The following is a 27897-nucleotide window of genomic DNA, read 5'->3' on the forward strand; positions in this document are numbered from 1 at the left end:
GCATATCAGGTATTTACATTCCGAATCATAACTGTAGCAAAATTACAGTTATGAAGTAGCCACCAAAATTATTTTTTGGTTTGGGGTCACCGCAACATGAGGAGCTATATTGCGGGGGTCACGGCATTAGAAAGGTTGTGAACCACTGCACTAGTGAAAGAGTAAGCAAAATATAGGAAACTGAAAATAAAGTCAAGGAAGAAATGAAAATATTATCAGAATGTTAAGTAACGTGTCAATGGAAATATCTCTCTTTATTAAGACTACTCATGTATCAATCTGTTTCGATTTCCACTGATGAACATGGGCATCTTGACAATAATATTATTTTACAAGCAGACATATGGGTTTTACTTAATAAATGATGCCACTGATTAGCATTTATCTTAATGCTAATGATACAGATTCATGAATCTGTTTGCCTAGAATATCAAGTTGATGAATGTTACCCTGAAGAGTTTTCAAATGAGAACATAATCCAAACCATGTTAAATGGATATTATTTTACATTCTCCAGAATAAAATGAGACAGATAGCATTTAAGAACTCACAAGATGGATGCATATTTGACATCAAGTAAACATGCTAGAAAATAATAGCAAGGATTTCATGTAATTTTTCTTGTGAGAGAAATTAATTTTCAGAATGCACAGGGGATAATAATACAGATTAGGTACCATTGTAAACAAGTTCACAATTATTGAACTGCCTCAAGGTGTATTTTCATAATCAAAGTAGTCAGCATTGTATTTCCAATTAGTCAGAAAAAATTAATCTGTAACTATTATAGCCCAAAAATGAGCTATGTAGAAATTATTCATTGATTAAAACAAATAAATCTAGTATAATCAAATGGGGCAATCCATTTGAAAAATCATACTACCCTTACTTGTTCCGTTAATTTATTTTTCCTACCTCTCTATTTAAGCATATAGTTGAGAATAGATTTGTTCATTTGAGTTTGACTTTTACTTTTTTCTGTATTAGCTGTATTTTTCTATTATCAATATTGAAAATAAAAGGCAGGCACTTTTTGTTTATTTTTATTTTTTAGAGAGAGAGAGAGAAACAAGGAGAGAAGAAAGAGAGGAAAAGTATGAACTCAAAGTTGCTACACTTTAGTTGTTCAATGGTTGTTCCTAATACCTTGACTGAAGGAAGGATGGCTCAAGCCATGCCAGTAGCCCCTTGCACAAGCCAGCAACCTTGGGCTCCATCCATGACCTTGGGCTTCAAGCCAGTGACTTATGGGCTCAAGTCAGAGACCATGGAATCATGTTGATAATCCTGCACTCAAGCCAGAGACCCTTGTGCTCAGGCTAGCAAGCCCAATCTCAAGCCCAGGACCTCAGGTTTCGAACCAGGGACCTCAGCACACTGGGTTGATGCTCTATGCATTGTACCACCACTAGTCAAGCAAGAGAAACACTTCCTAACTGGTATTTAGTTCAGTTGGATACAGGTTCTGGTGACCAGTGAGAACTTCAGAATTTTTTTTAAGCCCATCATAAATCGCTATACAATTAAGGGTGTTCTTACACTTTAAATATTAAAATGTTAATAGAATTGTTCTCACTAGAATAGGGAATTGCTCTGGACAGTTTGGACTGCTATAACAGAATACCATAAACTGGGTGCATAAGCTACAGAAACTATGTCTTACAATTGTGAAGATGAGAAGTCTGAGATCAGGAAGAAACATGGTTGGGTTCTCTCCCAGGCTGTAGATTGTCAAGTTCTGATTATACAGGCATGTGGCAGACAGTAGACAGAAGAAACAATATCTCATAACTCTTATAAGGGTGCTAGCGCCATTTATGAGGGCTCCACCCTCATAGCCTCATTTTAATGATCTCCCAAAGGTCCCATCTCCTAATATTATCACATGGGAGATAGGATGTCAAAATATGCATATGGAGAGGACACAAACATTCAGACTATAACAAGAATTACATTGAACTGAACAGATACAATTAAATATGGAGGGCACTTAGGTAATTAAAGTGAACAAAATAATACAACATATACTATGTATTGTATTAGTATGTATTCAAATAGTAATGTGTGTGTGGGTGTGTATGTACACATGCGTGCACACATGTAGTGGAAAATCTGTGATCAATTATTTTTCTCTGAGGTATTTTCTCTTTTATGAAAGGTTAAATCAAAAGCCTGATTTTTTTTCTTCAGAAACAGTTGTTTCAGAACAAGGTTTACATTTAGAATGTTTCATGGTATATCATATAATTTAAAAAAACAAAACAAAAAAAAACCCTTTCATTAAAGACCATTAGAGTGCTCTAAGTGCTTCATTCCTCAAAATAATTATACCTAAAATTCTGAGCTACATATTAAAAGACATAAGTACTCATATTTTTATAAGTTAGCCTCATTCACTTTCTCAGAAATTTACTTTGGCCTCACAAGTTAGGATTAAGTTACAGATTTCCACACTTTATTAATTTTGACTCATCAGAAAAAAAATATATATCTGAAACTACTTCAGTTAATCAAAAACACAAAGTTAAATGTTTCTATTGTGTTATATCAGGTATCATAGGCCCTATAACTTTTCTTCACCTACAAAGATTTTTCCCAGACATGACAACTTGGCAAAATTACAATCTAGATAATGGCATTGGTCATTCAGGGAACTAGAAGTGAAGTAAAAACTGGGAATACTCAGTATTATATTAGGGGGGAAGGCTTGAAAAGGAAAATATCATGTCAGAAACAATACTGTGACCAAAAAAAGAAAGATAATTATAAACAGAAAAAGTTCATAAACAAAAAGTATTCTAAAGATATTTGTTTATTGTTTTAAATTTAAATAGAAAAAATGCATTAGATACAATGTTAATATTGTAATGATTCCAGAGTTTAGCTCCAATCCATCCTAAAATATAAGTATCTATGAACAAATTTTATATAAATTTAAAACATTATTAGTCTTCAATATTCATTCTCCAGCAGGAAATTGAAAACTGAATTATTCCACAGTGCAATGAGCAGGTATATAGTTTGTTTTAAGAAGCAAATCTTATTACCATGACTAGTAGTCTAGCTTTGACAAACAAGTTTGCTTAAAGAGACAGTATTTAAAAAATCACTTTCTGAAGAATTATTTAAAAATATTAAACCAACATTTGATAAAATTTCTCTTTTGAAAATAAATTTTCAAAAACAAAATTATAATGACTTTGTTCTTTTCACTCTAATATACTATGGTAATACTCTTACACAGAATAAAATTATTAATTTCAAGGGGTCAAATGTGGTTGCTGTAAGTTCATGGAATGTGTATTCTGTTAAAAAATAAACAAACAACGATCTCTATATAATCAAAACACCTATATCCTTACCAAATTTTTAACTGTTTTAAATGCCACACTTTATTATTTGCAAGAATAATAAAGCTTAAAAGGTAATAAATTTAGTATTCATGATATAATATGATATGCACATTATTATATTTCTCTACTTCCATAATAAAAAACATTTTCAATTGTATAATTAAAAAAACAATTGAAAGTTATGCAGTGGGCAGGCAGATACCCTTTCATTTCTCAGTATGTGCAACATTCCAACTGAAAAACCAAGCTGAATATTTTTATTCCTTCAGTTCTCAACATATTTTTGTGTAAAACTGTTCAGGAAATTTTACCATCGAGGGTAAACCAGTTGGAAATGTAACCTCATGTTTACTGTGGCCACTCAATGTCTTATCGCATGTAGCATATGACTTTTCACGAAAATTTGCTTTTGATTTATTTTACAGTAAATTTTCCTTAAAATAATAGAACCTAACATCATCAACCAAGAATAATATGTACGTATCTTAAAGAATGAAAGCTCTGATTTATTGTGTATTTGAACTAAAAAACAGTATACATATCGATAAAATGACAACAACCATGCTCTACTACATTAGCAAACATCTATAAATATGAAACACAGACCATCACTCACAAATACAAAGGACTGAAAAGAAGATATCAGTCAAAGATTAGATAAAATAATATTTATTTTCTATTATCATAATTTATTTTTTCCCCACAAAAGGAAGTTTTTCCTTTTGACTGTGTTATCATTGATTTAATCCAGGTATAATACTTGATTCCACTGATAACCTAATAAACAGAAGGGAAAACCCACATAGCTCTGGTTGTCAACAAAAAATCAGTAAAAGGTACTCTGGTCAACCCCTGGTCTAAAAGAAATACAAATGATATATGGTAGTTTAGTTAAAAATGGTGAAATAAAGAAATTTATAATTCACTCATCTCCTATGAAATCCCTCCAACAATGACATAATAAAAACTTGAGGAAAATAAAATAGAAATCATGTCTATGATTATAAGTAATTGACAACAAACTGTGATAAATAGTTTTCAAATAAAGAATTATTTGCACTAATAAAAGAAAGAAACTTAGCTGGCATGTACCTTGGATACTCCAGTATTTTTATCTTAAATTGAGATAAAGGTAAATTTAACTTGTTAATTATTAACAACAGTTTTCATATATGGGATATTTGACTCCTAAATTTATAGCCTTCTGTCTTTGAATCATGGATCAGCCTACTCTTCTACACAAATACATCTACACACAAAAAAGTATCTGTTTGATATTCATGAAATATTAACAAATTTTTGGTGGTGGGATTTGAGATTGTTTTTAAATTTCTGCAATACCAATCTTTATTTTTAATAATCATGAATTATTTTAAAAAATAACAATGAAGTCATTGAGATTTAAAAAAAAAAACAAATGAAACAAATGGAAGGCAAAGATTATATAGACAGAAAACAATCAGACATTTCAACTCTTAAGCTACCTCTCTATACATGGCCTTATATTCCACAACTCAAACAGCAATTAGGTGGTTTTTCTAAAGCAGAAGCATAGCATGTTTATTTTTATCTTATTACCCAGCAATATTTTCAATAAATTCCTACTAATCTGGGATCAAATCCAAACTTTTTAGTAATTTACACAACTCTCTTTAATGCTGCCCTAGCAGATCCTTCCAAAATCAACAACTCTCATTTCTCTATATTCACTCCCCTGCCCCTCCAATCCCATACTCTGAACTATTATTTGTAGTAAGAATTCCCCTTGAATTTTCAAATCTATACCTCTTTCATGCTTTCTGTGGTGCTAAAAATGTACATTTCTTGTTTGTTTATGAAAGTAGGCAGAGGGGCTAAAATTCCATATTCTACAAAATTCAATTCAGTAATATTTCTGTGAAGCCTTTATTGCTATTACTCTTTCTTCCTCTCTATCAATAAAGTTATAAAATTACATGTATCTTTTTTCTACCCTCTATTTCAATGCCATGCTAAGTAATATTAGAGCCTAATGTAAAAGAATACATAAGAATATATATTTATTTATTTATTTATTTATTTATTTACTTTATTTTTTTTTTTTACAGAGACAGAGATAGGGTCAAAGAGGGGATAGATTGGGACAGACAGACAGGAACAGAGAGAGATGAGAAGCATCAATCATCAGTTTCTCGTTGTGGCACTTTAGTTGTTCATTGATTGCTTTCTAATCTGTACCTTGACTGTGGAGCTACAGCAGACTGAGTAACCCCTTGCTCAAGCCAGCGACCTTGGGTTCAAGCTGGTGAGCTTTGCTCAAACCAGATGAGCCTGCGCTCAAGCTGGCGCCCTCAGAGTCGCGAACCTGGGTCTTCCAAATCCCAGTCCGACACTCTATCCACTGTGCCACCACCTGGTCAGGCTGTAAAAGAAAATATTAACACTGGTACTATCTTTATTTAAAATTTGGGTATTTGTTTCATCATGGATTTTTGCATAAATTTTTAATGTTTTTTCATAATTATTTATCTTGCTTATTGAGGTTTACGGAGTCCTCAAATATTTTTGCCCGAGGTCAGTGACAGTCTCAAGTCTATTTTATTCTACTACACTCGATAGTTATTTGTCTACACATCTCTTATCACTATCAGACTTGTGATCACCTGTAAGGAAAGGAACCGGTTTTATTTATGAACACCTAAAAATCAGCACAGTACACATTAAGCAGGAACCCATCTAGTAAAGATGAATAAAAACCCAGAAAAAAGAAATAACCAAAATTCTTCAGTCTTTAAAGAATGAAATCTTCCACATGAAAGAAAATATCTAATCCAAATGTAAAGATGGTATTATTTCTTTAAAGATAAGGAAACCTTAATTTGAAGCAAATCATGAGCTAAAAAGAATTAAGCAATGAAACTAAAATTAATTTTCTCCCCCATAAACATCTATTTGTGGCACAAAGTATCAAGTGTATCTATTCCAAAATTATGCTTGTATTTAGTCTACATGAGAATCAGAAAATATTAAAATTGAAAGAAACGTAAAATATTTTTTATTCTTGCCTTCTTCAAAAAAAAAGAAATGAAAGCCTAGAGAGTTTAAGCGACTTGTCTAAAACCACAGTAAAGTAGAATAGAGTCAGAACTTGATGTCAGGTCATCCATTTCTCCACCTGGTACTTTTCCATGAGAGGATATTCACAAATCTAGAAGAGGGGACACTGGAAAACAAGGGAGTGGACAGTAGGGATTATTTCCTAGGTCAGATAAAATGAACTATATGGTAGTGGAAAATGATTTGACGTTGGGTAATGGGTATACAACAGAATCAACAGGTCAAATGCTATAGAAACGTTTACCTGAAACCTATGTACTCTCACTGATCAATGTCACCCTGTTAAATAAGATTAAAAAAAAGAATTAACAATTCATGGGTAAAATAAACCACTAGCAAAATTTTTATGTATTGCTTGAAACACAGTCATTGCCAGGGTGAGGTGATTGAAAAATGACCTTTTAAAGTTCATTCTAACCTTGTCCTTTTATCTTTGTCATTAAATTCACTATGATTCATTTCCTTCTGTAAAAGAGGGTGATTCTATTCTCTGCCTATTCTAACCCAAGATGGGTGAGATTCAATTTAAAATACACATTATTCAAGTACTCTGTACACAAAATGCAAGTCATCTTTAACTATGGATTGATCATGTAAATATATTATACATAGTCATGCCTGGAGAAAATTGGAAGTAGTTATGTAGCAATTATTGTCCAACTTGAAGTTGAAAGCTAGAATATAGATATTGGTACTAAATAAAACAATTCTGAATTTCATATTTAAAACTAGAAATATACAAATTACTATTTTCAGCCAAAATGATTATTCTTGAACAAATTGCCAGGACTTTGGGCTTTCATAATGACTCTAATGAGATTTTCTAATGATGATAAGTAACTGGTTCTTCACAAGTGTTATATTTAATGTAGCTGCGAGCTATTAGGAAGATAGAAATGACAACACATTTTTTTAAAATTAGCCTTAAATTTAATGGAATTCATTTAGGGGGGAAAAAACTATGCATTATTATTTTTATTAACATTGCATGCAAATGCAATAATTTCTTTCTGTACTAATAATAAAACTTTATGGCCAAATTATTATTCATATTAACAATTAAGAACCTGTGATTAATATTATCCTTTATCTTTTTTTCCCACTTGATTGATTTAAAATCTTCTTCATGAATAAAAGTAAGAAAAATACTATGAGCTCATTTTGATCTCACTCCATAAATCTAAAATCACTTGTTTTCTTTCTTTTACTATCTGTAAAATTTATAGAAGAACTCAGGTTTGTTTTTTTTTTAAAAAGCCATTGAAATACTTCTTAAGAGTCAGCCAATAATAAACCAGTAGTATGTTCTTCACCAAAGAAGTCAGGTCATTTCATTAGGCTAATGAATAGTCAAAGCTTCCAACAATTTCAAGCATTGTCCTCAAGGCTAGAAATCTACTGACATTTATAAAATAATGTTTGATAAGCTTTTTGTACAAATACTCTTTATTAAATATTGTATATACATTTATACAAATTTTACTGGGCCTCATATTACTGTAATCAATTTGTAAATGAGAGGTTTGGATTAGGTATTTTCTAAAGCATATTTCAGCAGTAAACCTTTTAATTATTCTCGGAAATACCTATAGAAATAACCAATAAGGAATTCTCAAACAGGAATCACAATTAATACTTGGCATTTGCACATATTACAGGTCTTATAGAATACCACTCCAAGGCGATGCAATAACTTAAAAACTAATGCCGATTAATATAATTTATTTTTTAAAATGTAAGAGATCGTGTCTGCAAGGTGGCTATTTTTCTCAAAATGTCCCCGCAAACATCCAGAACACAGTCATTCACAAAACCCAGGTCAGAGAGCAAGAGTAGTAAGAAGAAATATCTGGACGCAATGCAACAGAAAAGTAGATCTAGATTTAGCAGCATAAGACAGCGGCCAGAAATTCAATTAACTTGTTAAACCCACCTAATGAAAAAGGAAAGTCGGTACATGAGAATCCTGATGAACTGCATAACAGATTTAGCAGCATCCTACCCTTTGGCTATGATTTTTATTCTTTACTCCATTCCTATCCTGTTGCTCTTTTAATTCTAAAAAGCTCTCCTTGTTTATGAAACTGTAAAAATAATTTCCTTCAAAATAAACATGAAACTGCCCAGAAATACAGAACTATGAAAATAAAAACTCCCCAGAAGTGTAGCATTCCACCAGATCTATGCATATGTTGGGAAAAGCATCCAGAAAGGCGTATTGAGTTCCTAATTCTGATGATTCTGTGATTCTGATAAAATGTCAGACAGGTAATCCATAAGATCTTACAATGCCTAAATTGCTCCTTTCAGGTGCAGTGCTTTTCACTCACAAAATAATCTGTGCCACATTTTTATTATAATTTGATGTCAATTGCTGAAGTTGTACTAATGTGTACTTATCTCAAATGTGGCTATATGAACAATCTACCTGTTATCTCTGTCAGTATAGGAGACAAATATTTTGAATATGTTTTCAGACTCTAAATAGTTTTTCTCCATTAAAGAATGCAATAGCTTCTGCTAGTTTATGGTTCATTAGCATGCACTGACTGTTCTACTATTTAAGTAATATCGTAGGCAAAGGTGAAGGGGCTTTCCTAGAGAGATAATGTCTAGCATAGTGCCTGGGACATGTTAGTCTCTGAATAAGCATATGTTGAAAGAATACATAACTGAATGAACTACTATCAAAAGGATTCATACAATGAGTTCACCTTTGGCTCAAAGCACAAATTTTCAAGTCAACAGTTAAGTCCTGTTTGGCCAATATATGACAGGGAATAGATTTTCCCTGGTCTCTATTTTTTTTTTTTAATGCAGCAGAAGTTTCATTCCATTGGTCAGTATTTGTTTTGTTTCATTTTCATTTTAAAAATGTTTCTTTTAATAAGAAAAGTCCTTTTCTTGTAGATACTAGGTAAGAGGATATCCAAAGTTCACCACAAATAATATTTGATAAACAATTCTGAGTAAAGGCGATGCCACTGGGAAATTTAAGGTTGTGAGTTGCTATTCATATTGTATATTAAAAAGTATCATAGTCTGTTTTCAAATTTCAATGCATAAATACACACCGCATATTTCTAATAGCCTTATTTCTTTTGTCCCAACTTTCAGGATAGTCTGTAGTGAATCTAATTTGGATGCTGAATTGATTCTATTTCAATCATTTTTCTGAAATGAAAAATGGCTTGCTTTTCCTTCACTGAGGAATTAACTCTCCCAATAACTGGCTTGAATTTTTAAAATGGAAAAATTACATAGAATTTTTATTTTAGTAAAGAATAACTGTTTATCTTTAAAAACATTTAAAAAGACATTGCACATTAAGTTTATCATATTTTAGGAAACTACTATAGGAAAAAAAAATTACATTAGACTTTCTGATTTCTCCATAGTGTCCTTAGATAAATAAACAACCCAATAGACCATATTAAAAGCCCCAAATGTTACTGGAAAGAGAATGCGGGCATATTTGTCTATTTTACTTGTGCCAGATCCAGAAGGTGGTGGAGCAGAGGGAGGAGTGGCAGCTGACAACTTCCCAGAAGCCCCTATGGTATTAACTGTTGTCTTAATTCTCTCCAGTCTTGATCCAAACACAGGGTGGGTAAAAGCAGTTCCAGCTGAAGCTTGCCGGGGCACATACCCAGTTCTACTTGGAGTAGAAGAAGCAGATGGGACTGCTCTTGCAGCAGATATAGTTTCAGCTGCATTGGCATGGCTGAATGGGTTTGGACTGGAAGCCAAGTAGGACTGTGATGTGGCTTCCGAAGCTCCTTGCCCAACCATGGAAGATCTGCTTGACTGATTTCCTACCGCGGTTCTGAGGCCAACGTCCGATTCCGAGTGAACCAAGGCATTTGTTCTTTTCCTCATGTTAAGATTAGCATTTGTGTTCTAAAAAGACATAGAAAAATAATAATAAATTAAAATACATATTAAAATTTATAAAAAATTTAGATAGATCAAATAATTAAAATGACCTATTCCCATAAAATAAACCTTTATTTTTATGCTATAACCACTTAGCTGGATGTAAAAGCTCACCAAAGAAAGCATGTATATGTTTAAAATTTTATTTTTCAAATTATTGTCCCTTCTTATAAATAATTAGAATTTAAATCTATAAAAAGATTAGTCTTGTAAGAATATACACTAGAGATATAGTTGACTTTATTATCTTAAGGATTCAAGATGAGAACAGTACAACTTGTTCAGTTTTATTGTAAATAATATTCTGCAATATGCTATATACATTTCAGTGAGTTTTGTATATGTTTGCTTTATAAACAAGAAGAACTTTAGCTATTCTTGGGTAAGGAATAACAATACAAATAACCATCCATATGCATATGACATTTTTTTTTAAAGTCCAAAAGCTTTTATTTCCAAATCCTAGGCATTTATTTTTATAATCTTTTATGAAGTTATGCACATTACACATCTTACAATAAATTATATACATTACAATAAATCTAGTAATTCTAATAATGCATTTTAGATTTTTATCACAATGATTAAAAACAATGGAAAACAGATTTTAAATCAAATGTTGTATTAGAGATATAAACAGTATCATCATATCAATGCCCAAATATCTGAATTCAAATTATTTACCTATACAAATGTTTAAATCAAAGTTGAATTGAGTATTTTTTATCAGATTTTATTATATGTATAATAAGACTATATTTGAATGCAGATGCATGAAAAAATTAAAACTAATTCTCCTTGTATTTTAAAAAGCACAATAAATATCTGGATAACCTATTATAGACTGTTCATGCTAATGAAGGAAAACAATTGCTCAAATGATTCCTCAAATAATCATATCTGTCTTTAGAATATAGTTTGATATTTTTGTGAAAATTTTTGTTTCTTAATTATGTTTATTCTAAGTTGAATTACAGGTATATAATAATTACTTTCCATACCCTCTTCTTCTACCATTTTATAAAGTAAATAATGGGTGAGAAGACAGAGAAGCAGAAGAGGGGGCAAGAGGACACCTCATGAGTGGGCATTAGAAGACAGCCTACAAGAAATTGCATATCTAATATTATGTACAATAATTGAGAGTTCACTTTACAGAGAAACACTTCTTCTACAGACATAATCTTTTTTCAATACCGCCCTTATCAAGAAGATTGAAAGTGTTTAACGCTTTTCTCATATCTTTGTGAATTATGACATCAACTTTTCTGAGAAAGAAAATAAGGTTCATAAATGGAGAGACTTAGCACGATCTGAAAGGTTTAGAAAGTGTTCTTCCTATCAGTCTGGAGCATTCATCCAAGCAGGTTGCAGTTGAACTCATGAGAAATTGTAGTCTAATATATGGTACCTGTTTTAATGGAGATGATGTAAACCACGGTTGATATCACTCTAAAAGCTGAATTACCCATATATACCCTGCACTTTTACTCTACACAGCATGCTGTAAACATTTCTTAATCGATCCTCAGATTTTGAGATTTTTTTTTCAGAAAAAGATAATCATAAATTTATTACCATTAACTTTGAAAAGTAATACACATGGGGAAGAGTAAAAAGAAGTATAAGATATATCTATAGCATTTAGAAAACTGACACTGAATCTGACTTTGAACATGGAGTCGCTAAGACATCCACCATGAGATGTGCAAATGGCCTTTGGGAAGGTGGACAACATTCCCAGAAGAAATAGACCCTTCCCACCATGACTTGGAGCCTCTGTAGTTCATCGTGGCTGATAAGACCACTGCCACAGCTTCATCTTGGTGCATAAGCTGGATGTGAAAACACCAACATCAAAACAGACTGTCCTGTTCCTATGACAACGGAGTGGGCAGAATTTCCCACTGCCACCTCCCAGGACCAAATTGGATTGCAACTTAATTTAAGAACAATCATCCTGAGAAACCAACTTTGGACTAAGCGAGGAGGAGTCTGTAACCAAGGATCACAGAAGAAGCCACACCGAGACAGGTAGGAAGGGCGGAGATGTGGAAAGGGCTGCCTCTCTCCCAGGAGTGAGCTGCGGCCTGGACGGACTCTCACTGTGGGGAGGGTTTCCCTGAGAGGTGTGAGTCCTCAACCTCAGGTCTGGAGCCCCAGCCTACAGGTACAGAGCCTAGAAGAGGCATCCAGACAGCATTTAGCTGTGAAAAGAGCCGAGTTTCTGTCTGAGAGAAAGAGACACACCTCTCAGACGCAGACTCTGTTTTAAAGGGCCCACACAAAACACCTTGTTCATAACTGCTTACCCGGGGCTCTGGTGGGGAGAGCTGAGAGGACTGGAGTTGCAGGAGGGGAGTGTAATATTGGAGGCCCAGAGAAAGAGACTGTGGGGCATGGCTACCAGAACCCCTGTGCTGAACCATTCTCTAGTACTGCAGTTGCCATATTTTTTGTGTGGAGCAATTCCCTCTGAGTGGCATCAGTCTGGGGAAAAGCAACTGCTCTGCCCTTGAGAGTCTCTCCTACCCATCAAGGCAATGGGTCATTCTGAGAGGCCAGGAAGCAGGGGTCGCTTCAGTGACTCAGTTTTCTGGTGTTGAGACCAGAGCTCCTCCCCCCCACACACACTGTCCTCAGTCTCTGACTGGTGTTTCCACCTCACAAGAGACTCAGTTGAAACTGTGAATGGCAGACCACACCTCTGGGTCTCAGAGACCACACCCACCAGACTCGTTGGGCCTCACCCTACTGAAGTCTGTGAAAAAAATCTGGACAGATTGACACCTGGGGCTAAGGAGTAGAGCCACATCTATCACCCTTCCTAATTGCCAAATTGCCGCAAGCTCTAGATCAGGGGTCCCCAAACTTTTACACAGGGGGCCAGTTCACTGTCCCTCAGACCGTTGGAGGGCCGGACTATAAAAAAAAACTATGAACAAATTCCTATGCACACTGCACATATCTTATTTTAAAGTAAAAATCAAAATGGGAACAAATACAATATTTAAAATAAAGAACAAGTAAATTTAAATCAACAAACTGATCAGTATTTCAATGGGAACTATGGGCCTGCTTTTGGCTAATGAGATGGTCAATGTCCAGTTCCATATTTGTCATTGCTAGCCGTAACAAGTGATATGACGTGCTTCCAGAGCTGTGACGTGTGCATCCCACATTACGGGAAGTAGTACTGTACATGACATCGTGCTTTGCGGCGCTGCCACATCCAGTACTCCAGGAGCAAAGGATGCGGATGCTGACCACCTCTGAAAGAGGTGGCCCTTCTGGAAGTGCAGCAGGGGCCAGATAAATGGCCTCAGGGGGCCACATGTGGCCCGTGGGCCGTAGTTTGGGGACCCCTGCTCTAGATTATAGCAGAGGTTTATTCAGTGGCTGAGCCCATCAAGCAGCTAGCGGACAGGCTGCAGGAGGCTAGATTCAGGAAAACTTGGTCGTTTGAGTGGATCAGAGTGGACCAGAGTGGGTAAAAGCCAGCCTAGGAGTGCAGCTTGAATTTCCAAATACACCTGGGCCCAGTAGAGGCAGCCACAAACTCTGAATTGTTTGTAGCTCCAAAAAGGTTGCTGAGGGCCAGTCACGGACAGTGTCTCCCACTGGTCTGATCTGTATTCCTGCTTCAGAGGCCCAGGGCTGGCACATCCAGGGGCCAGCTACAGAAAGCATCAGTTCAGAACCTAACAACCCATACTGGAGTGGTAACCTAGTGAAAATCTCCTCACACCTGGCCCAGCTGAGGCGAGTTCCACTCTCTGTGATCAGCACAGCAGCTCATGTGCATTGGATAGGATGGAGCATCACAGCCAGCCAGCCTGGGTGCTGAATATTCTGTCCTGTTAGGCTAGATTCCACAAGGGGAAGGGAAAGAGGCTTGGAGCATGGACACTTAAAGTGTGTGTCCCTGTGAGTCTATTGTTGGATATGATCAAGGGGCTTAGCCACCTTTGGGAGAGGCACCATCAGCTCCAGAAGAGGACTCTCTCAGTGTTCCTACCGGAGACTGGGATCTCAACAGCTGAAATAACTTCTGCAGAAGGGACTGTTGGCCACACTCAGTCTGAACCTGTAGCTAACCTTGTTGGGGAAAATAAAATTTAAGTATCCAGTCGTGGCTAAGGGATCAAGCTTTGGAGTAGGGGCCACATTCCTGTACTGAGCTCTTGACCAAGAGACTGCTGAAGCAGAGAATCTCACAAATATTATATTCACAACCTCAGCTACCCTAACCCACCAAGCATGCAACCTGTAGAGGTGTTGGTTGAGTAAGGCCCATCTGAGCCCACACTACAGTCTTACTACAGAAAACTCTGGGAAGACCAGGCAGCTGCAAGAGGAAGAGGAGCAGCTGAAAAGTGGAAACAAAGCTTACAGAGCTTGGGGCTTTTATGGAGCTTTTGTCATCTCTAAGCAGGAGGAAGCTGATCCTTATACAAAAGTGGGCACCTCTCACAGTACCCAGACACAGAAAACGCAGACAAAAACAGTGAAAAGTGCTATAGCTACAGACTGGTAGCCCAGTGCAGGTTACAAACAACAGCTGACACCAACTCAAGAAGAACTAGAGCCAACACTACTGGTAGTGGATGGCAGACAGCACCAACCCTAGACTCAATTACCTACACAAGCAGCACACCCAACAGTGGAGTCTAGCAGGCACCAGACACTGTGGAGAATAAATATGCCCAACAGGACAGACATTACACAGTGTGTAATACACATAATCAAGGTTGACCCTTAGAGCCAGCCAGCCTGATGGGATAACTGTACTCACGAAAGGATCAACTGCAACTAATACACACATACAACAAAAGGGAAGATAATACCTTCAAGATGCATTCCTAAACAAGAAAAACAATTGGCCTGGAGGACAGTACGACCAAGCCCATCTTCTTCATAAAGACCACACAAAAAGTTCAAAGTCAGATAGCACTATCTAATACACAGACAGAATGGGCATACAGAAAAATGTGACCCAAATGAATCAATAAGAGAAATCCCCAGAAAAAGAATGGAATGAGATGGAAGTAACCAAAATACCAGATGCAGAGTTTAAAACAAGAAATTTTAGGATGCTCAAGGATCTTAGAGCAACAATGGATGGACATAATGAACACCTAAATAAAGAGATAGCAAGGATCAAAAAGAACACCGAAATCATAAAAAAGAACCAATCAGAAATGACAAATACAATATCAGAAATGAAGACTGCACAAGAAGGAATTAAGAGTAGGCTGGTTAAAGTAGAGGATTAAAACAGTGATTTAGAGGACAAGATAAAAAAAAGCATAGAAGCAGAGCAGCAAAAAGAAAAAAGACTCAAAAAGTCTGAGGAAACTCTAAGAGAGCTCTGTGATAATATGAAGAGAAACAACATCCACATCGTAAGGGTTTCTGAAGGAGAGGAGAACGAGCAAGAAATAGAGAACCTGTTTGAAGAAATTGTAGATGAAAATTTTCCTAAATTGATGAAGAAAAAAGTCACAGAAGTTCAAGAAGCACAGAGACTTCCATTAAAGAGGAACACAAGGAGGCCTACAGCAAGACATATCATAATTAAAGTGTCAAAGCTAAGGGACAAAGAAAGAATACTAAAAGCTGCAAGATAAAAGCAGTTAATCACCTACAGAGGAGCCCCCATAAAGATGACATCTGACTTCTCAACAGAAACACTTGAGGCCAGAAGGAATGGCAAGAAATATTCAAATTAATGCAAAGCAAGAACCTACAACCAAAACTTCTTTATCCAGCAAGGTTATCATTTAAAATTGAAGAAGAAATAAAAAGCTTCTCAGAAAAATAAACTCAAGGAATTCATTACAAACAAACCAGCATTGCAAGAAATGTTAAGGGGCCTGCTGTAAAAGAGCAAAGGAAAAAAAAATAAAGAAAAAGTGGATTGTATATTTAAAGAATAAAATGGCAATAAACAACTACATATCAATAATAACCTTAAATGTAAATGGATTAAATGTTCCCATCAAAAGACACAGGATAGTTGTATAGATAAGAAATCAGGACTCATACATATGGTGTCTACAAGAGACCCACCTCAGCATAAAAGATACACATAGACAAAATGAAAGGATGGAAGAAAGTATTTCACACAAATGGAAATGAAAACAAATGCTGGGGTAGCTATACTTATATCTGACAAAGTAGACTTTAAAACCAAGGCTAGGCCCTGGCCGGTTGGCTCAGCGGTAGAGTGTTGGCCTGGCGTGTGGGAGACCCAGGTTCGATTCCCGGCCAGGGCACATAGGAGAAGCGCCCATTTGCTTCTCCACCCCCACCCCCTCCTTCCTCTCTGTTTCTCTCTTCCCCTCCCGCAGCCAAGGCTCCATTGGAGCAAAGATGGCCCCGGGCGCTGGGGATGGCTCCTTGGCCTCTGCCCCAGGCACTAGAGTGGCTCTGGTCGCAGTAGAGCAACGCCCCAGAGGGGCAGAGCATCGCCCCCTCGTGGGCAGAGCATCGCCCCTGGTGGGCGTGCCGGGTGGATCCCGGTCGGGTGCATGCGGGAGTCTGTCTGACTGTCTCTCCCCGTTTCCAGCTTCAGAAAAACAAAACAAAAAAACAAAACAAAACAAAAAAACAAAAACAAAAAAAAACAAAACAAAACAAAAAAGGCTATAGTAGGGAAAAAGAAGATTACTACCTAATGATAAAGAGAATAATCCAACAGGAGGATATAACCATTGTAAATATCTATGCACCTAATATAGGAGCACTTAAAAATATAAAGCAGATTTTGATGCACATAAAGGGAGAGATCAACAGCAATACTATAATAGTAGGGGATTTTAATACCCCACTAATATCAATGGATAGATCCTCCAGACACAAAATTGACAAAGAAACAGTGGGCTAAAATGACACACTAGATCAAATGGACTTAAGAGATATTGAATATATATTCAGAACCTTTCACCCTAAAGCATCAGAATATATTCTTTTCAAGTGTTCATAGTACATTCTCTAGGATTGACCATATATTAGGACATAAAATGAGTCTTAATAAATTTAAGAAGACTGAAATCATATCAAGCATCTTCTCTGCTCACAATGGCATGAAACTAGAAATCAAATATTATACAATAGAAAAACTGAAAAACATTCAAATACTTGGAGGCTAAATAACATGTTATTAAATAATGAATGGGTTAACAACAAGATCAAGGAAGAAATAAAAATTTCCTTGAAACAAATGAAAATGAACAAACAACAAATCAAAATTTATGGGACACAGCAAAAGCAGTCCTGAAAGGGAAGTTCATAGCATTACAGGCATACCATAAGAAGCAAGAAGAAGCTCAAATAAACAACTTAACTCTGCTCCTAAAAGAACAAAAAATGACCAACAAATAAAGCCCAGGAGATGTAGAAGGAAGTAAATAATAAAGATCAGAGCAGAAATAAATGACATAGAGGCTAATAAAACAATACAAAATATCAGTAAAACCAAATGCTGGATTTTGAAAAAGTAAACAAGATCGATGAACCCTTAACCGACTCATCAAGAGAAAAAGAGAGAGGACTCAAATAAATAAAATTAGAAATGAAAATAGAGTAGTAATAACTGACACCACAGAAATACAAAGGATTGTAAGAAAATACTATGAAGAGCTGTATGCCAAAAATTTGGACAACCTAGGTGAAATGGGTAAATTCCTAGAAACATATAATCTTCCAAAACTCAATCTGGAAGAATCAGAAAACTTAAACAGGCTGATTACAACAAATGAAATTGAAACAGTTATCAAAAAACTCCCAGCAAACAAACGGCCTGGACCAGATGGCTTTATGGGCGGATTTTACCAAATATTCCAAGAAGAACTAACACCTATCCTTCTCAAGCTATTTCAAAAAATTCAAGAGGAGAAAAAACTTCCAAGCTCCTTTGTTGAGGCAAGCATAATCCAAAATCCAAAACCAGGTAAAGACACTACAAAGAAAGAAAACTATAGGCCAATATCCCTGATGAACTTAGATGCTAAAATTCTCAACAAAATATTAGCAAACTCGATCCAGCAATACATGAAAAAAATCATACATCATGATCAAGTGGGATTTATTCTAGGGAGGCAAGGCTGGTAAAGTATTTGTAAATCAATCAATGTGATTCATCACATAAACAAGAGAAAGGATAAAAATCACATGATAATATCAATAGATGCAGAAAAAGCATTTGATGAAATCCAGCACCCATTTATGATCAAAACTTTCAGCAAAGTGGGAATACAGGGAACATACCTCAACATGATAAATGCCATCTATGACAAACGCACAGCCAACATCATCATCAATGGGCAAAAATTAAAAGCAATCCCCTTAAGATCAGGAACAAGGCAGGGGTACCCCCTTTCATCACTCTTATTCAACATAATTCTGGAATCCTAGCCACAGCAATCAGACAAGAAGAAGAAATCAAAGGCATTCAAATTGGAAAAGAAGTAAAACTGTCATCATCTGCTGATGACATGAAAACCCTGATGACATAGAAAACCCTGACGTCTCAGTCAAAAAAAAAAAAAAAAAAATGAGACCTGATAAATGAATTCGTTAAGGTGTCAAAATATAAAATTAATATTCAGAAATCAGTGGCATTTTTATACACCAAAAATAAATTTTCTGAAAAAGAAATTAAGAAAACTATCCCCTTCAGTACTGCAACAAAAAATTAAAGTACCTAGGAATAAATTTAACTAACATGGTAAAGGATTTGTATGTGGAAAAGGATAAAACATTGATAAAAGAAATCAAGGGAGATACAAACAAGTGGAAGCATATACTTTGGTCATGGATAGGAAAAATAAACATCATTAAAATGTCTATATTACCCAAAACAATCTATAAATTCATTGCAATTCCTATTAAAATACCAATGGCATACTTTAAAAATATAGAATAAATATTTCAAAAATGTATATGGAACATAAAAAGAACACAAATAGCCTCACCAATCTTGAAAATGAAGAATAAAGTGGGAGATATCACACTTCCTGATATCAATTTATACTACAAGGCCATTGTACTCAAAACAGCCTGGTATTGGCGTACGAACAGGCATACAGATCAATGGAACAGAACAGAGAACCCAGAAATTAACCCACACTTTTATGGTGAATTGATATTTGACAAAGGAGGTAAGAGCACACAATGGAGTAAAGACAGTTTCCTTAATAAATGGTGTTTGGATAATTGGACAGGTACATGTAAAAAATGAAACTAGAACATCAACTTACACCATTCATAAAAATAAACTCAAAATGGATAAAAGACTTAAATGTAAGTTGGGAAACCATAAACATCTTGGAAGGAAACATAGGCAATAAGCTCTCTGACATCTCTTGTAGCAATATTTTTACTGCTTATCTCCACGGGCAAGTGAGATAAAGGACAGGATGAACAAATGGGACTGTATCAAAATAAAAGCTTTTGCACAGCAAAAGACACTATGAAGAATATAAAAAGATAAACCACACAATGGGAGCACATATTTGTCAAAACATCTGATAAGGGATTATAACCAAAATTTATAAGTAACTTCTAAAACTCAACATCAGGAAGGTAAGCAATTCAATTAAAAAATGGGCAAAAGAAATGAACAGACGCTTCTCCAAAGAGGACATACAGATGGCCAATAGACATATGAAAAAATGTTCAACATCACTAATTATCAGAGAAATGCAAATTAAAACCACAATGAAGTACCATCTCACACCAGTCAGAATGGTGTTCATTAACAAAACAACACACAATAAGTGCTGGTGAGGGTGTGGAGAAAAGGGAACCCTCCTGCACTGCTAGTGGGAATGCAGAATGGTGCAGCTACTGTGGAGAAGTATATGTGGTTTCCTCAAAAAATTAAAAATGGAACTGCCTTTTGACCCATCTTTCCCACTTTCAGGAATATATTTTAAGAATACCAAATCACTGATTCAAAAGAAGAAATGCACTCTCATGTTTATTACAGCATTGTTTACAATAGCCAAGGTCTGGAAACAGCCCAAGTGTCCATCAGGGGACAAGTGGATTAAAAAGCTGTGGTACATATACACAATGAAATACTACGTGGTGCTGAAAAAGAAGAAAATCTTACCTTTTGTGACAGCATGGATGGACCTGGTAATAATTATGCTAAGTGAAATAAGCCAAGCAGAGAAAGAAAAATATCATATGATCCCACATATAGGTTGAATCTAATGAACAGTGTGAACTGAGGAACCGAATAGAGGCAGAGGCGGGGTCACAAGGATCAGAGGGACAGCAGTCAGAGGGAAGGGGGATTAGGGGATGGGATCAGAGAGGGTAAAGGGATTAGTGAAACTGTACACACATAACACAGAGATATAGATAACAGGACAGCAAATCCTAGAGGGAAGTGGGGAGGGAGATAAGGGGAGAGAAGCGAAGGGGGTATAAAAAGGACACAGGGGTGAAGAGTGAGGGAGTTATATTCAGTGGGACACTTGATTCTATATAAACACAATAAATTGAAAATTAATAAAAATTTAAAAAATTGACACTGTCATTGGTAATATGAATGAATATTCACACATACACGATATAATAAAAAATATAACAAATATACCAAGAAGAGAAGAGGAAAGAGTAATAAAGGATCAATTGTACAAACCAGAAAGAAATATTTATTTTTAAATATAATCTGATATTAACATACTGCCTTTTCCACCAAATATTAGGTCATCCATAATCTTTTTCTTAAATGGAATTTATGGAGGTGACACTGTTAACATAACTGTACAGGTTTCAGGTGCCTACATAATTCTACAACACATCTATCTCTGTACACCATATTGTGTGTTCACCACCCAAGTCAAATCTTTGTCCATCACCACTTATTCTCCCTATAGTCTCCTCCACCTCCTTCCTCCCAGGTTGTCCATCATCTTTAAAATCCCATCTTTTTCCTAAGAATAAATTCTAAGATTTGGAGACTTCCATTTCTGGGCAAAATGGAGCAATGAGAAATGAATTTACTCTATTGCATAAATAACCAAGAAAACTAGACAAGATATGTGGGGGGGGGGGGGAGAAAAAAACACCCGCTTTTTGAAGACACTGGGCATTAGACAACATAGAATCATTATAACTGAAAGAGAGGAAACAACCTTCAGAGAGTTTCCATGCTGTGGTGCAGGAAGGAAGATCCAAGAAAAATCTGGCAGACTCCCTGAATTGGGAAGGTAGAATTGAGAATCTAGGGAAATCTAGGTGGTTAGAGTTCACAGGAAGAGGTAACGGAGAAGCGTAGGCTTGAAAATGAGAGAACTCCAAAAATCTGAAGAGCCCCATTGAGTACTGTTTTTTGCTAAGCACAGATCAGATTATGGATGTGAGTTAACTACATAAGGGTGAAAAAAGAACCACTAGAAAGGATTAGAAGCAGTACCCAGCATGCCGGAAGTCAGAAATAGTGCATGTTTCCACCAACCAGACAGGAAAATCTCAACATTCATAAAGCACTTGGTGGAGTACTCAGAAAGGCTTTGCCTTAGTAATATGGAATTACTAACCCCAAACACTGATCTAGTCCTGCCTAATGAATCTTAAAAGTAGGGAGGGTCACAAAGAAAACCAGATAGAAGGTGACGGAAGACAATTTGACTTTGGTGATGGGTACGCAACATAATCAAATGTCAAAATAACCTGGAGATGTTTTCTCTGAACCTATGTACCCTGATTTATCAACGTCACCCCATTAAAATTAATAATAAAATTTAAAAAAAGTAAGACCTGAAAGGATGAAACTAATTCTAAGTAACCGAACTGAACCCCTTAAGAAATCACAAGCACGCCCTGGCCGGTTGGCTCAGCGGTAGAGCGTCGGCCTAGCGTGCGGAGGACCCGGGTTCGATTCCCGGCCAGGGCACATAGGAGAAGCGCCCATTTGCTTCTCCACCCCTCCGCCGCGCTTTCCTCTCTGTCTCTCTCTTCCCCTCCCGCAGCCAAGGCTCCATTGGAGCAAAGATGGCCCGGGCGCTGGGCATGGCTCTGTGGCCTCTGCCTCAGGCGCTAGAGTGGCTCTGGTCGCAATATGGCGACACCCAGGATGGGCAGAGCATCGCCCCCTGGGGGGCAGAGCACCGCCCCTGGTGGGTGTGCCGGGTGGATCCCGGTCGGGCGCATGCGGGAGTCTGTCTGACTGTCTCTCCCTGTTTCCAGCTTCAGAAAAATGAAAAAAAAAAAAACAACAAAAAAAGAAATCACAAGCACATTTATAAGACTTCACCTTCTTTCCCTCTAGATCAGTATCCTTCTGAAACTTCTTTAAATCCCACTGTGAAGTATATTCTATATGGTTGAGTCAATAAAAAAATAGCATCAAGGCCCTGGCCGGTTGGCTCAGTGGTAGAGCATCGGCCTGGCGTGCAGAAGTCCTGGGTTCGATTCCCGGCCAGGGCACACAGGAGAAGCGCCCATCTGCTTCTCCACCCCTCCCCCTCTCCTTCCTCTCTGTCTCTCTCTTCCTCTTCCGCAGCGAGGCTCCATTGGAGCAAAGATGGCCCGGGCGCTGTGGATGGCTCCTTGGCCTCTGCCCCAGGCGCTAGAGTGGCTCTGGTCGCAACAGAGCGACCCCCGGTGGGGCAGAGCATCGCCCCCTGGTGGGCAGAGCGTCGCCCCCTGGTGGGTGTGCCGGGTGGATCCCGGTGGGGCGCATGCGGGAGTCTGTCTGACTGTCTCTCCCCGTTTCCAGCTTCAGAAAAATACAAAAATAATAATAAATAACCTTTTAAATTAAAAAAAAAAAATAGCATCAATTTGCCTCTCTCTACATATATATGTCCCTTGCAACATGAGTTTTCCGATCCTCCTGATCAGGAGTGGAAACTGTTTCTTTACAGGCTTCCTTAGGACTTTCTTTGGCCAACAGCATGTGGTGGAAGTGATGGTGTGTCATTTCCAAGTCTTAGCCTTAAGAGTGCTTGCTTGCTTCCACTGTCGGAGCACCACCACCAACACAAGAACAAACTTGGGCTAGCCTGCTGGAGGAATCTTTTAGAGCAGAATCAGTTATCCCAGTCAGGCCACCCTGGAAGACAACAGCTAGCTGTCCACTAGACATGTGAGTTTGTCCCAGCTAGGAGATGATGAACTGCTCAGCCAAGCCTAAACAAGAGTAACAAAAATTTTTAATTCACTCATAGACTTGAGAGCAAAAATAAATTATTGTATGCCACATAAGTTTTGTAGGTGTTTTTATGCAGCATTGTTGTGGCTCTAGATAATATATATATATATATATATATATATATATATATATATATATATATATATATATATACCAATTAAATTAAGAGTCCTATAGGAGGTATTCCCAAACTTCTTGTGAGAAGTTCTCCAGACCTTCTGGGATAATTAGAAGGTTGCCCCCTTGTGTAACTCCCCATGCTAGTTAAAGACCAAGATATTTTCCCTTTATAGTCTTATTCTTAAAAAATAACAATATTTTAAAACTGGAAGGGTTTTTAATGATCAACTTATGTCAGTTCTTCATTCACAGTAGAAAAAAATAAAAGCAGAAAGTTCAGGACTAGCTGGAAGACATACATTGAGCTACCTACTGAGTGTTCTGCCGTGCTGTAGAGCCTCTTCATGAACAAATGTGGAGGAGGCATTAAAGAACTTAATAAACTACACCTATCCAACTGAGTCAGTCAAGGATTTGTAACAGTCAGTTATATTGTTAAACATTATTCAAGAATTGGAAGTCAGAAATGAGTGAGTGCATCATGTTCTTTCAATGTCATAATGGAGAGTTATTTAACAAGTCTATGCACGAATAATTAAGTCTCTAGGAGGATTTCTCTGAGTTTGATTTTGCTCTTTCATCCTGGATTTGAGCCCAAACACTGTGAAGTTACATATTACTTGGAGATTCCTGTCCAGTAGAAAAGACCACCAAAATGTAGCCTGACCTGTGGTGGCGCAGTGGATAAAGCATTGACCTGGAAATGCTGAGGTCGCCAGTTCAAAACCCTGGGCTTGCCTGGTCAAGGCACATATGGGAGTTGATGCTTCCAGCTCCTCCCTCCCCCTTCTGTCTCTCCTCTGTCTCTCCCTCTCCTCTCTAAAATGAATAAAAAAAAATTTTTAAAAAGCAAAACAAAATGTATAATTTTGTTGCCTTGCAGTATATGAACTACTTCTGTATCTAACCTAGCAATCTCATTGTATATTTCTTTATTAAAGGTTACTAGTATTCAAAAAGATTTTGAACCAGTTTTACCATTTAAGTGTCTCCCTCATTAATTGAGTTAAAAAAAACCTGAACTTAATGTTAATTCCATGTTTGTATGTCATATTTTTGAAGATTTGAAAATTATATTCTGACAACATCTATAATTATATCAAACAAATGTAAGAATGCCTGGAGAAAAGTGATCTCAAGCCAAAGAGCTAGTATCAGTCTATGGTGATTGAAAAAAAGAATCAATGAAGGAGAGACTTTATGAAAAAAGAAGGAACAGGCCTCACCAGGTGGTGGCACAATGGATAGAGCATCAGACTGGGATGAGGAGGACCCAGGTTCAAAACCCCAAAGTTGCCAGCCTGAGCATGGGCTCATCCAGCTTGAGCGTGGGATCATAGACATGACCCCATGGTCACTAGCTTGAGCCCAAAGGTCGCTGGCTTGAAGCCCAAGATCACTGGTTTGAAGCTCAAGGTTGTTGACTTGAGCCTAAGGTCGCTGGCTGGAGCAAAGTGTCACTTGCTCTACTGTGGCACCCCCCACCCCCACGAAGGCACTTATAAGAAAGCAATCGGCCCTGGCCGGTTGGCTCAGTGGTAGAACGTCGGCCTGGCGTGTGGAAGTCCCGGGTTCGATTCCTGGCCAGGGCACACAGGAGAGGCGCCCATCTGCTTCTCCACCCCTCCCCCTCTCCTTCCTCTGTGTCTCTCTCTTCCCCTCCTGCAGCCGAGGCTCCATTGGAGCAAAAGATGGCCCGGGCGCTGGGGATGGCTCCTTGGCCTCTGCCCCAGGCGCTAGAGTGGCTCTGGTCGGGACAGAGCGACGCCCCAGATGGGCAGAGCATCGCCCCCTGGTGGGCGTGCTGGGTGAAAACCGGTCGGGCACATGCGGGAGTCTGTCTGACTGCCTCCCCATTTATAACTTCAGAAAAATACAAAAAAAAAAAAAGAAAGAAAGAAAGAAAGAAAGCAATCAGTGAACATCTAAGGTAACCGCAATGAAGAATGAATGCTTCTCATCTCTCTCCCTTCCTGTCTTCTGTCCCTATCTGTACCTCTCTCTGACTCTTTCTGTCTCTGTCAAAAATAAATAAATAAAAGAAGAAAACAGAAGGAGCAGTATACAGTGTGCCAGTAGAATTACCATCTGGAAACAAAGATCAAATCTTTTTATTTTCAGTTCAAAATTACCAGTGAACTTCTAGAGCAGAAAAACTATCTTATTAATCATTGTAGGCTAATGAATACAGCAGGCACCTACTCCATTTTAAAAAGAATTTTAATGAAATGAATATAGTACAAAATTAAGATTGTTTTTGTAATTAAAGAATAAATGTAAAAAAATCTTTCTATCTGACCTCCAGATTACTATTTCTTTCTTTATGGGGCAGAGTCTAGAATATTGCAGATAGTTCTTAGAGCACAGAAATTATCTTGACTCAATCCCAGGTGTGACTAAGAAAACCTAAAACTCTCTTAACACTTTATCTAGCAGAACTTATAAAAAGAAAAGCATACTTAGACTGAATTGAGGCTTAAATCTTTGCTCTCTTCCAAGCAGCCAAATGGTACTCATGTTTTTTTGTACTGATGTCTCAAGGTCTACTATGTAACATATCTGTCATTTTTCATGGTGACAGACCACAAAGGGACTGAGAAATCTGTTGACCTACCTGGCACAAGACTCACTAGGAATGATATGGGCACAGCTTTTAAGGATTGAAACAGCAAATGTGTCAGTCAGAGTGATGTACGTTTCATAGAGTGCGGAGGCTTCAGTGAGTGGCTCCATCAGTATTCCGCAGACACACAGTGGTTACAAACCTGAGCTTCATTTGAATTTCAAGAAATTATTTAGTTTGAAATCATTTTGTCATTAGTCACAACAGCCCGAAGCAAGGAAACGGGTGGGACAGAGATGCGCTGGGGCAGATACAAACATTACCAACAAATGAAAGCAGCAACAGGCAAACGGGAGCAAGTCTGAGCAATTCGTCAGTCATGACTGTGGTCTGACACAATTTCTAGAGAAGTATTACCCACTGCAAAGAAGAAAATTCATCTAAACTTGTTACTCTAGCCGCAATGAGATCAAGTGACTATGACGAGGCTTGTAAAACACAAACTACATTCATATTGCTTGCTTGAGAAGCTAATGGAGTTTAATAAAACGTAATTTAACTCCACTAAATTAAAAACAAACACGGCTAACAATGAACAGGTTATCTTCTGGAATATCAATGAGTCACAGACAAAAAAAAATCCAATAATGTAAAGACATTTATTCAAGGCCATTTTGACAGGGCTTCAGGGGTTAGCCAAACATTTTATTTAATAAGAAAATAAAAAAAAGTCAGGTGGAGCAACTAAAACAAGACCCCAAGGTAATGATTTATTGAGGACTATCAGTAGGGTATTAAAAATATAGAAATGAAAGATACCCACTCCAAATAACCATGCTAAATATTTCATAAACAGTTACCAGTTACCAGGGGAATCTATCATACATTGAACAAAAGGTAGTAATAAAAATGCTGAATTCTCTATTCATTGTATTTCATATCCTCCCAAAGTTCACATTGAATTCAATGTTTGCATTTCCATAAGCTATAGAAATATTACTTTCAATATCAGGCACTGGGATAAGAAATTTATATGTTCAATTTGGAATTACCCTCTGGTCTTAAACAAGGTCTTAAAGCGTTCATTCACTTCTTATTTACATATGTAGAAGTTGAAAATGTAAAATATTGATATTTATTAAAGATATGTGATTATGTGGTTAATTTTGTTATAGGGAGTCCTAGTACTTTCCCCCCCCCCCTCCAATACTGTGTATATTAAATATGTATCTCTAATAGAGGAAATCTTTGTCAGGGACTTCACTAGTCAGAGCAAAAGTTGTAAGTTTGATCAAGCAGACCAGATTAAAATGCTATCCAGGAGATATATCACATTGCTAGCAACATAATTCTAGGGAGTGTAGGGGGCAAAGGGCACTCTACTCACTTTCTACGAATACAAACACTAAGTTGGATGGTTCTGATCTGGCTTAATAATAAAAAGCAGTATTGTGGTCATTTTAAGCTCAGTCTCAGATTCTATTTGTAGAACATCTTATTCATTATTTATGCTATTGCCAGTGATCAGAGATCAGAAATTGCAAAACTAAATGGCTAAGATTTTGGGCCCTAAGATTGGACAAACTCAAACACTGAATTTGCTAGTTATTAGCTATGAAATATTTGGCAAGTTATCTAATCTCTTGAAATCTTTA

The 27897-nt window shown here is 36.9% G+C and overlaps 1 protein-coding gene across 1 annotated transcript in view; it reads right to left on the reverse strand.

Annotated features, from left to right (window-relative positions):
• Positions 1 to 9701: 9701 nt before the first annotated feature.
• The window catches only part of GABRA4 (gamma-aminobutyric acid type A receptor subunit alpha4), a 77313-nt gene continuing 59117 nt past the window's right edge, over positions 9702 to 27897 (reverse strand). Inside the window, exon 9 of the mRNA XM_066385833.1 lies at positions 9702 to 10349. Within this exon, the coding sequence (XP_066241930.1) occupies positions 9819 to 10349 (531 nt within the window). The 3' untranslated portion in view covers positions 9702 to 9818. The remainder of the gene's footprint in view (positions 10350 to 27897) is intronic.

Source organism: Saccopteryx leptura, chromosome 5, assembly GCF_036850995.1.
Source record: "Saccopteryx leptura isolate mSacLep1 chromosome 5, mSacLep1_pri_phased_curated, whole genome shotgun sequence".
Classification (NCBI taxonomy): Eukaryota; Metazoa; Chordata; class Mammalia; order Chiroptera; family Emballonuridae; genus Saccopteryx; species Saccopteryx leptura.